Raw genomic sequence first — 12,383 nt, 5'->3', positions numbered from 1 at the left:
GAAACAACCATGAATGGATGAGTTGGAGGAGGGGAGAGAAGATGCATTTGAGGGGAGAGAGTGCTTACGCCACAAATGGCCGTTTTACATGCCTCGATGACTTCAACTAGTTAATGAAGCAGCACTATTTTTGAAGCTACTTGATTTGCTCATGCAAGTTCCATTTTTAATGGTGTTGAAGTCAAATGAAGTTAAGTAATTTGGCCTTATGTTCTATTTTTTGTACTTAGCCAACTTCTGCTAGTTAATTGACATGAGTGTATCTTGGCTCTAAAAAGAGCAATGCTCGGTTTTAAGACTTACTCTAAAACTCACTTGGAGGGCTTTCCCATGGTGAGTTTGGGAGGCCAAAGGTGCCAATTTCCTTGAAACAACGAGTTTTAGAGCAAGTCTTGACATCAAGCGTTGCTCGTTTTAGAGCCAGGACATGTGCAAGTTAACTAACTTGGACGAGTTAGCTTAGTACGAAAAATAGAATGAGGGAAAATCACTCAACTTCATTTGACTTCAACACCATTAAAAATGGAACTTGTTGGAGCCATGTATTTTTCGTGTAACCAAAAATGGGAATGGGATCATGGAATATCTCTTTTAAGCGGTCATGATCTTTGCTCTCAATGCCATATGGGAGGCAATAACTAAAACTCTCCTAAATGAAAATAGAGAGAATTTGGGATGGGATCAAATTTTGTACAAAGCTAGTATTGAAACTTATGTTGCATGGTAGGAAAGAATAGTCAACGAGATGTGGCCAAAATGACCATTATTTTGGTGACACATCCACTTTTGTGACATTGTGATATCATTTTATTAATATAACCTTATCATTTTGCATTTACAGTTAGGTGAATTAATATGTACAACATCTCTAAAGAGATGTAATCAACTTTACAAACAAACTCTTAACCACTCTAAAGGTAGAATTTTATTTTACCAATTAATATTATCTCTCGCACAAAGAAAGATTAATAGGGCTTTTCCCCCATGATGAGTTTGAAAAGGGACAACAAAAGTTGCAAACACAAAACACTAAGTTTGTAAGCATCTTTCCACACCATCAAAGACAACTAGGATAATTAGTTCAATATGGGATACTTAAGTGGTAGCAATAAGATAAGGAGGCTTTTAAAAAGTCTATGACCCCTTGTTGTAGGTGATGAGGGTGAGACCATCTTGCTTGTTTCATAACAAAAGTTGCAGAAAGGGAATGAAGTTCCCTATTTTTGTGGGATTCCTTCCCGAACTCATTGTGGGAAGGGGATAGTTTCAAGAAAATTGGCAAATTGGCCCTCCCAAACTCACAGTGGGAAAGCCCTCCAAGCAAATTTTAGAGTAAGTCTTAAGACCAAGCATTGCTCTTTTTAGTGTCAAGACACGTGCAAGTCGATTAACTTGCATGAGTCAGTTGAGTATAGAAAAAGGAATGTGAGGCCCAATCACTTAACTTCAGTTGACGTCAACACCTTAAAAAATGGAACTTGCTAAAGCGAATCAAGTAGCTTCAAAAATACCATTGCTTCATTAACTAGTTGAAGTCATCATGACATGTCAGATGGCCATTGGTGATGTAGGCATTCTATCCCATTGAAGGCATCTTCTCTCTTCTTCTCCAACCCATCCAATCGCTTGGAATAGTCAAGTTGTCCCATAGTGCAATACTTATGCATGGTCGATTGACTACAACTCGAGAGTCCCCTGTGGAAGCAACGGAACTTGTGTGTGGGGGGGGGACTCTTATGTGACTTATCCATATTAGATTATTAAAAATGCGATGATCTGTATAATGCTATTGTTAGCTGTTGGCCCTTTGGCCATGTTTACAATCTTTCAACGTACAGGAAATCCAAAGCAATGAAGGAAAGCTTTTTAACCGGACAAACTAATCCGACCTTTGAAACCTACAATATGTGCAAATAGGAAATAGGTCATTGTTTGTGTCACTACTGAGAGAGGCAGAGAGAGAGAGAGAGAGAGTCTGCGTCTTTTGATCCACGTAGTGAAGCTTCTGTCTGGCGTCTGGCTGGAGCGCGTCGATGCATAATAATCGATACTCGGCATCGAATCCATGGCTAAGCTTGCCAGTTCGCAAGGCGATGACAAATGGTTCACACCGGAGAGGTCAGTTCGTTTCGAATTCTCGGGATTTTGAAAATCTCCGTATGTCATTCAATATACATATCTGTTAAAGAATTGCATGATTATGGAGAGAGAGAGAGAGAGAGAGAGAGAGAGAGAGAGAGAGAGTGTGTGTGTGTGTGTGTGTGGGCTCGTGTGCTTGTGCGCGCGCGGGTGTGTGATCATAGGGTTATGGTACAGGATTCTCGGTTCCTTACTCTAGAGTCTGCTGAAGTGAAACACCTTGCCTTCCACAGTGGTGAGAGATGATAGCTTTGAGGATTCATCCTCGTAAAGTCTTGTGGATGCCACCTAGCACGAGAATGAGGTCCCTAGCAATAGTATCAAGGAGTGTGCAGGACATAAGGTTAGCAGATGTCCACATACTTCTTTATGATGAACACCATCAACATAGATTCCATAACTAGTATGGGTTTCACCTAGTGGAGGACTATCTGGGGTGACTAGAGACAAAGCTATAGAGCAATGTAGAGCTGGATCAGTTGATCTCGGTGTCACATAGTAGGTGTATCAAGGCTGCAACGCAGTACATCTTTCTAAAGCCCTTTGACCCGCAATCGTGTAATATTTTGTGCACATCCAATCTCCTTTTACAGTTTTTTGCTACAAAGAGTGTTGTGCTAGTTAAGGGTATTGAGAAACCCATTCGTTAACTGCATTTCCTTTTGTTAATTCATTCTAGTTTCGCAGTTACAGCCCAAAAAGGGTTGGGTGCCCACATTTTGGGGCGCTACTCGAGACAATGTCTGCCTATAAATAGGGCATTGATTCCCCCCATTCGCAACCCTCACAGGCATTTATCAGTTTCATCTTCTAATTCTCCCACATTCTTTTGTTCTCTCTCCAGCCTCTCCATTGCTACTCACACCCTTCAAGGAGGACATTACAGTTTGTGGTTTGAGCTCCCCTGCTATTAGGTGTCTTGGTCCTCACCCCTCAGGCTATGTTTTGACCGTAGATCACTTTGTCCAGCTGCCTACATCCCTTTGGCTGCTTGGTGATGATCTTCCATGGTTAGCAATAGATCCCATGTTCCTGATATTGGCTTTTTTGGCTGCGTTTTGTTGTGAGCCCCCTTCTTGGCATCAACGACGCCTTAGTCATCCCGAGGGTGGTTGTGTTTCATGGCTCCTAACCTAGTTGTGATTTGCTTAGAGGCAGGCTGCCCTGTTGATTTATCTCCTTTAGAGCTTGTGTTTGTAAAAATTACATGGCGTAGCGAATAGAATTTGAGCAAGAGATAGAGAAAGAGAGTACACAATAGATAAAAGGAGAACAAAAAAATTCTTTAATTCTAAACAAGTCGATACAAAGATAGCTCTGTCCACTCGTGCGCTTCCAATGTGAAGCTTAGATGGCGATCTAGACAGAAGATAGGTGGAGAGCTTAAGGCTAGCTGGAATAACTTTGATTGGGCGAAAGGATGGATCATGAAAGCTGTGAAGGGGTCTATCTTTTATAGCATGTGAAGGGGGTCATGACGGATAACCTTCCATATGCACCTGTGTATGTTGACCTTCCATGTGCACATGTGTCTATTGACCTTTCATATTCACATGTGTTTATTAACCTTCCATGTGCATCTCCACTAGTTAGCCAAGGAATATTCCCTACCTCTAGTCAAGGGCTACTTTTGTGGCCCTTAGACCCAAAATAGGAGTCCCTGATAACTTCCTTTACCTGCAACTTGATGCGGTGTGCCTCGAGTAGCTAGTAGTTGTAACTACTTTGTCTAACCCAAGGGCTAGACCTGCAACGGTCACCTTTTGGCCATCCGGTTACACAAACCTCATCTGACATACAAGTCAGGACCCACCAATGTCCAAGCTCACACGTGGCTTCTCCTTATAATGGGGGCCTTACAACTTTCAGTACCATGGTGTCAGAGTGAAGCAATGCGGAAGCGAATGACCAAGACAAAGAGTGAACAAAGAGAGAAGAGAGAGAGAGAGACATTGAAACATAGAAAATCTGTAGTGAAGAATGCTGTGTAGGAATGTAGAATTATACATGGGTGCAGAGAGAATATCTACGTATGTCTCCACCTGGAAGATCTTAGTCATCGTCAGCCCCAAGAGCAGTCTCCATGGTTTGCAACTTGAAATCTGTGAAAACAACTAATAGAGACTGTTGAAATTAGGGCCTATAAATAGGTTGGGAAAAACACGGAAAATAATACAGGTCGGCTGTATTAAATGTAGTTGATTGATGTCCGATTGCTTGCCACGTGTCACTTGCGCTTGGCCGATCTGCCACGTGGCATCTGCCTTGTTGCCTGTGCTCTTGCTATGCGGACTGGCTGCTGAAAATTGCACATGCCTGTCCTTGGAGAAAGCCTTTGACTTCAGCTTCAAGAAATAAGGACATATTATCCTACTGTAATTATCCACAATTAGCATGAAGTAGAAGCTCCCTCTAAGGGACTCCTGTCCTCATCGGTCCACAAAGATCGATAGAAACAAGCTCTAAGAGTGCGGAAGACCGCCTCGAAGCCTTGTTGGGAACAACATCACGAGTCTGCTTCCCACGGATGTAGGATACACACGGCTACTGACTCACCACAATATCCAGCAAACCTTGAACAAACTGTCCCTTTGACGCCTTCCAAAGATAATCATAATTGAGGTGGCCAAACTGAGCATGCCAAAGCTCGAATTGAGTTTGAGAGGTAAGAAGAAGAGAAGTCAAGGTGGAAAAAGATTGTAACTTGTAGACTCCATTCTTCTTATAACCTGAAGAAAGAACTTGAAACCGGTCTGACTCACATAAAGCGGTAGTTCCTTCAATTAACATCTGGTCTTTACACACACACACACATAAGTAGAGACCTCACTCCCTCGCTCAACATCAGATTGGGCCCGAAGACCAGCGCCCCTCTCGGTATTTCTTTATCAATTAGAAAATGGAAAATTACAAAAATGATAATGTTCCAAAATACATAACCTGTGAATAGTTGGTTTTCATCTCTTCTGAGCAAATCCCAGTTGCATAAGAATAGTACAGCATATCTAGATCAACATCCCTTTTAGGATAGCATTTTCTGTGACAAAAACTCAATGATTTTTGCGTAGAATTGCAGTCTGCAGATCTCTGAATTCACTGTTCTTATTGCCTAGCATGTCCAGAATTCACTGTTCTTACTGTCCAACACACTATTCTTACTGTTTAACATATGACCAAAACTCAATGATTCGTGTGCAAAATTATAGTCTGCAGACCTCTGAATTCACTGTTTGTACTGTCCAGTATATCTTGCATTTTCTATGACCAATACTCAATGATTCATATGCAGAATTTCAGAGAAAATACAAAATTGTACCTTCGGTGGAATCAACCCATCATGGAAGCATTTCCTTTGAGAATAGAGAGAGAATTGATCAAGGGGAGCAAGCTCTACCGCCGTACTTGAGTCAGAGATATAGAAGTACTCTCCATGGCTGATTTTCTTGCAACAATTTGCCCTCAGCTCCTCAAAAGTTCATTCTCCCATTTGCCCCTTATGCCTATTACGTTTTTTTTAATGCTCTCTCTCTCTCTCTCTCTCTCTCTCTCTCTCTCTCTCTTTTGGGAATTTGTGCCACATGGCATACATGTAACAATTTTTCCATTTAAACCTTTTGGTCTAAAATTCTCCATGATCGGTGTAAAATTTGACCTCGGCACAGAGAGCAGAGAATTAATCCTCCTGCAATAAACAAAGATAAGGACGCTAACAGATTCTGGGGTCAAAAAATAGTAACTCCCTAAATTTTAGGGGTGGTGACCTTTGCATTTCTCAAGTTGTTCTGAGCAACTTTTATCATTGTGACCACATCAAAAAGTGTAATGTGGCTCAGTTATGGTGACTTTTATTCCGTGAGCATTCTCACATGTGCATCTTTTATCTTGGCCAGGCTCATTGTGCTGCACCATCTCCAGTGGCTAGACACATAGTCCCAAACCAGTGGCATTCTATTCTTCAGTGCCCACTCAATATGGAACTGGTCCTAAGGCTTAGACAAACCATTAGTCAAATTTGTCCCAATGGTTGCCTCTTCTGGCCATGCAAAGATCCCGGCTTATTCCAAGAGTACTTTGGGGGTAAGAAGCAACAACAATAAAAGAAAAGAAAAATAAAATATTTATATATGTAAATAAGAAAAGCAACTATAAAAAGTATCACCACTTGGTGACATAACCCCCCTCTTGAAAGAAGCAAGCGACCTCGATTGCATGCCATACATGCTAAGGGATGACATAGGGCAATAACAAGATTCTCCATGTTATTAGTGCCATTGCATGTATCAATTGCTAACAAATGACACGGGGCGATGGTAGGAGATTCCCCACTACCATGTGTTGTTGCAAGTTCAAGTCTCACATAGGTGGAGGATTAAATCCTGTATCCAACTATGATTACTAGGAGCCTTTCTAATATACATGTTTTTGGATGCAACACAAGGCGATAGAACGTATCTGTGAACTATTAGTGTCTCAACATGTATATTCATTCAACTGAAGTGTAACAAATACAACTTCAAAGCACTGTGATTTCATTCAATGATACACATGTTAATACTAAATGTAAACCATACATTGTGCATTATTCAATGAGATGTAGTATTCAACTGTACAATAGAGAATGTACATTGCTTCAAAAAGCATTTCGAGTCACTGTAGATTCCAGTAAGAAAGCTTCTTGGTAAAGTTGCAATAACTGAGGTGAATTTGCCAATTCAGCCTCTTCCATCCATTTGGCATCCATTGGTGAATGGTTCTTGAACTTTACCAAAAATCTTCTTATAAGTGTACCTTTCACTTTCCTATCCTTATGTGCCAGGATCTGCTCAGGAACTAGAATCTCATCTAATTCCTCTACTTCAGGTTGTTCCTCTTGAACCATATCTTTTGGGACTTCACCAATAAAAGGCCTCAATAGGCTCACATGGAATGCATTATAAATTTTCCAATTCTCTGGCAATTTCAGCCTATATGCTATATCGTTGATCTTCTCTGAGACTTGAAAAGGGCCATAGTAATGCATACTCAGCTTTGGAAACAAACGTTCCTTGCCCTTCTGTTTTCTCATACGTGCCTTTTCAAAATGCAATAAGACCCAATTATCCTTTTTGAACAAGAGCTCTCGACGATGACTATCAGCAACTTTTTTCGATTTAGCTTGTGACTTTTCTAGTGCATACTTGATCTTTTTATATGTTTCTTCCCAATCTTTTACATAACGATCTGCTTCAAAGATATTATCTTTTGTCTGCAAAATGGGAGGCAATTTCTTTCCACCTTCCACAATCTCAAAAGGTGCTTTGCTAGTAGATGAGTGCACTGCATTATTGTATGCATACTCAACCAATGGCAAGTAGTGTTCCCAAGAAGTCTTATGATCTGAAACATAACACTTTAGTAGATCTAAAACAATCGAATTTGCTTCTTTAGACTGTCCATCAGTTTGTGGATGGAAAGAAGATGAAAATTTCAGCGTAGTGCCCATGTTTTCAACAATGCTTTCCAAAACAAGCTAGTCATTCTTGGGTCTCTATCACTCACAATTGACTGTGGCATTCCATGGTACTTGAAGATATTTTGCATAAATATCTTTACCATGTGTTTTGACTTAATCTTTTTTCTTACAAGAATGAAATGTGCCTGTTTGCTGAATCTGCAAATGATAGTTCAGATTCCATCATTCCCTAAAGAAGTTCTTGGAAGATGAAAAATGAAATCCATGGCAATACTTTCCCATGGCCTTTCTGGAATAGGCAGTGGTTGCAATAACCGTGGTGTCTCTTGTCTATCAAATTTGACCTTTTGGCATATAAGGCAAGGTCTGACATATGCATTAACATTAGATCTCAAGGCTGGCCAATAGAAGAAAGTCTCTACCGCTTTGATTGCATCATGATAAAGCCTTCTTTGAACACATAATGATCATGATGTTGGCCATTGATCAATTGTTCATAGATTTTAGAGAAATCTTCGTTATTAGCATACTACTCTTTCATATCATCCAATTCATGGTGATACGAAATTGAAACAGTTGACACCTGCGGTTTGCGAGATAAAGCATTTGCAACTACATTCTTCTTGCCTTCCACATGCACTATTTGAAAATGAAACATAGATAGGAAATTTGCCCAACGCATGTGTTTCTCTGACAATTTAGCTTGTGTCAGAAAGTATCTAAGTGTTTGATGATCCGTTTGCACTACAAAATCAGCACCAAGCAAATAGTGCTTCCAACTAGAGAGTGCATGGATCACAGCCAATAATTCTTTCTCATAAATTTGGTAAGTCCTTTCAATGACAGAAAGTACTCTACTCTCGTATGCCACAACTCGGCCATTCTGCATTAATACAGCACCAATGCTGTTTCCACATGCATCACACTGCACTACGAATGGCTTAGACAGATCTGGCAAAATAAGTATTGGATCTGTAGTCATTTTCCCCTTCAAACATCTAAATGTTGATTTCTCTTTGTCAGTCCATTGCCATTTAGAGGACTAACCATTTGACATCCTTATTTTCAAGTGCATGTAAAGGAGAAGCAATCTCTGCAAAGTGTCTTACAAATCTTCTGTAGTAAGAGCATAGGCCAAGAAAATTGCGGACATCATGAACGGTTTTCAAGTCTGGCCAAGAGACAATTGCTTCTATCTTTGTAGGATCCATCTCACACCATCTTTAGAAACTATGTGCCCAAGGAAGTGAATCTCTTCAAAAAAAGAATTCACTCTTCTTACCATCAATGAGCAATCTGTTACACTTAAGCTTATTAAAGACTGCAACTAGTTGTTTTCTATGCTCCTTTTTATTCTTTGAAAAGATAATCATATCATCAAAGAATGTGCCAACGAAACTTCGATAAGGGCGGAAAATTCTATCCATCATCTTGTTAAACATAGTAGGAGCCTTGGTCAATCCAAACGGTACGACTAAAAATTCAAAAATTCATAGAGACCAAATGTCGTTTTAAAAGCAGTCTTATAGATATCCTCTAGCTTGATTTTGATTTGATGGTACCTGCTTTTCAAATCTATCCTGCTAAACATTCATGCCCCATTTAATTGATCAAGAATGTCACCTATCCTCGGAATCGAAAACCTATTCTTGATCATGTTCTTATTCAAGGCTCTGTAATCAATACACAATCGCCAAGAGCCGTCCTTTTTTTGAACTAACAACACAGGTGAACAAAATGGAGAACTACTGGGTTGAATTAGTCCTTTCTCTAAAAGCTTATTAACCTGTGTCATAATCTCTTTTTGCTGCGCGCACTGACCCTGTACGGTGGCCTACTGGGCAGACTAGTCCTTGGAATAAGATCTATGGTATGATCTTTAGGCCTCTTAGGGGCTAACTCTCCTAGTAACAGATCTGAGAAACAATCAGTGAATTTATCCAAGAAAGCCCTTCTACTTTCATCTAGTACAGTGAAACCAGCCTTCCTTCTTGGAATGGGTGGTTATAACCTGATTTAAGAGTTAATTATAGCAATAAATAAATGCACATAAAATGAAATACACACTTTACCATAACATTCTTGGACAGTAGACACCCTGTTGGCCCCAAAATTGGCACCCCTTGCGGTATTTCTTTAGCTTTCATTTTATTGGAAGGAGTACAACTTGAGATTCTTCAATCTCCTCCTGCTAACCAATTGCTCTTGTTGTCATAAATGACCAGCAAGCCTTTTGGGTCATTTGCCCCTTGATTCACCCAAGACTTCTTCTCCAATTTGACCCTTGGCTGGCCAAATGCTACCCCAAATCAATTCGGGATGGGTTGGCTCTTCAATTCCCTTGATAATATCAACTGCTGATTTCAGTCCCTTGAGCATTCAATCTCTTGCACGGATCCCAAGGTGGCTGCTAAACCCTAATGTCTGTTGTAAATTAGGGTTTACTGTAGAAATTATAGATCAGCCCACCAAAAATGGCAGAAATCTCCTCCAAATGGCTGAGAATTGCTGAACATAGGGAAGGAGTTGAGAGAATGTTATAAAGAGAAAATTTTGAGATTTGTCACGAAGAACTAATCAAAATCAGCTACTGCCCTGTTGTACCAGCCCCAAATGGATGCCCCAATAATAATAGGAGCATCAGAGATTGTGATCTTTAGGAGAAAGTGCATCAACAGCAATTGCTAGCTTCCCAAGGTCAAGAATATGCAATCTCCATCACCAAAATGGTCTCCAATGGCTGGGAAATGGCCCCAAAAGTTGGCAGCAACAGTGTAACACCTCTTTCCAACAGCTCCAAAAATGAAATAACGAGATTTTCCTCTCCCTTCAGCCCTATTTAGCCTTTCCCCCACTTGCATGGGAAAGTTTTGCCAAGTGGCAGCTTTCTTAATCCATTTGCAGCAATTTCCAGCCATTCAATTAATTTTTGGATGGGCAAGGTCAAATTTCTAGGCATGGATTAAGGGCTGAATTTAATTGGCTAGGCCATTTGCAACCCAAAGTGGTCCCATGCATTAATTGACCCTTGGACAAGCATTAATCCATTAATTAACGCCTAGTCCCTAGTGTCGCCACTGACACTTAATGGCCAATTCATGGTCCTAGGGGCAAACTGACACCAAAATTTACCTAGAATCTAACAAGTGTAACTTGTTACAACTTTTGCCTTTGACACCCATTTTTTTCACTGGTCCTTCGGCCTTCAACTGTGAAAAAGCAGCTTGCACCCCACATGTGCAACACGTGTATCTTTTAATTGCACATTTGATTAATCCTTTAATCAAATGTCAATTAAACATAAGCAAAGCATCAAATTTTTACTTCCTCGTGACATACAGACACATTACTATCAACTTCATTAACTTGCTTTGCAAAAACCAAGTACGTAGAAATATGATTTTTCATTACAGAAGTAATTGTAGAAGCAGAAACAACTGGGACAGACTCTCCTTTAAGCTTCACATCTGACACATGAGTCTTGCCCCTATGTACAAGAGTAATCGTTCTATTGTAAGTATCCAAGATAGCGTGCTTCTTATGGCACCATGAGATACCCAACAGAACATCACAGCTCTCTAATGGCATAATATGGAACTGCTAAGTCCACATAGCTTTGAATATGTATACGAAGTTTAAGTATGTCTCAGGCATGCCAAATTAGCCTTTCCAACTGGTCCGATTTCCTCGGGATGTACACCCATACCCAGCTTAGCTGCCAATGCTGGTGAGATAAAGTTTGCATGAGCTCCAGGATCAAAAAAAATAAGCAATGTGGAATCTTTGATCTTTCCCCAAGCTCTGCACAATTCTGTAGCATCATCAGCTGATTGATCTTTCACCATATCATATACTAAGCCAATGTTGGGCTTCTTTTTACTTGGCGTATCTTTATCCTCCGCATCTTTAGAAGATTGCTGTGGGCACTTAGAAGCAATATGGCCTTTCTGTTCACATAAAAAGCATTTACCAACCATCATTAAAGCCTTTCTTTCTTCAAATGATTTGCCAAAAAGTGGCCTCTTCTGTCCTTTACCCTGTTTAAAAGAAGTTTGGGGTTGCTACTGAAATCTTTTCTTCAAAAAAGACTTCTTTGTAAAGCTGGTCTTTTCTGGAAATTACTTCTTCTTCTTGCTTGGATCCTGCTTAAACTGAGAATCCTTCTTTTCAGTGCCTTTAAAGTTGTTAGCTTTTCCTTTCAACAATGCATTTGCCACACCAGCATTTTCAATTAGCTGTACCATATTTGTAACCCTGGTCTTGGTACAATAATTCCTGATGGCTTTGGGCAAACCGCAACAATACTTTTCAATTTGTTCTGACAGGGGCACTGTCTTGTAAGACTTATGGGCAAAAGTGCTTCCCAAAATTTATTATTGTACTCTTCTAAATCCGTACAATTTGCCGTGTCCAATTTATGCCATGCAGTCATGACATCTACTTCAAACGTGTTAGTTAACCATGAGGCTGCAAACAACTGTTTAAAATGGATCCAAGTGGTAGGTGCATATCCTTGCATCAACAATATGTTTTACCATTGCAAAGCATTACCTTTCAAAAAAGTTGTAGCCTTCCGTACCTTAGAAGTCTCAGTAAAATTCCCTCCTGTGTAAGCTGCATCAAACTGCTGTATAAATGTCAAAGCTTTCAGCTTATCTTGCATACCATTGAAGGTTTCAAACTTTATTGTCTGACCACCCTCTTTATAGTCTTTAGGCTTTGCACTTTTTGGTGTCAGGTTGTCATAGACAGGTGGTGGTAAAAAGGGGAGTCCCTTATGCGCATTATCAGC

General features: G+C 40.2%; 1 protein-coding gene across 1 annotated transcript in view; it reads left to right on the top strand.

Annotated features, from left to right (window-relative positions):
• Nucleotides 1-1,811: 1,811 nt before the first annotated feature.
• Nucleotides 1,812-12,383, top strand: part of LOC148014269 (putative sphingolipid transporter spinster homolog 2) — a 66,931-nt gene continuing 56,359 nt past the window's right edge. The window contains exon 1 of the mRNA XM_087666130.1: nt 1,812-2,118. Coding sequence (XP_087522256.1) covers nt 2,066-2,118 — 53 coding nt within the window. The 5' untranslated portion in view covers nt 1,812-2,065. The remainder of the gene's footprint in view (nt 2,119-12,383) is intronic.

This window comes from Lygodium microphyllum, chromosome 25 (assembly GCF_053477565.2).
Source record: "Lygodium microphyllum isolate KBCC chromosome 25, Lygodium_microphyllum_v1.1.10, whole genome shotgun sequence".
In the NCBI taxonomy this organism is placed as follows: Eukaryota; Viridiplantae; Streptophyta; class Polypodiopsida; order Schizaeales; family Lygodiaceae; genus Lygodium; species Lygodium microphyllum.
Note: the sequence above shows the minus strand (reverse complement) of the source record. Positions and strands in the feature narration are given on the sequence as shown.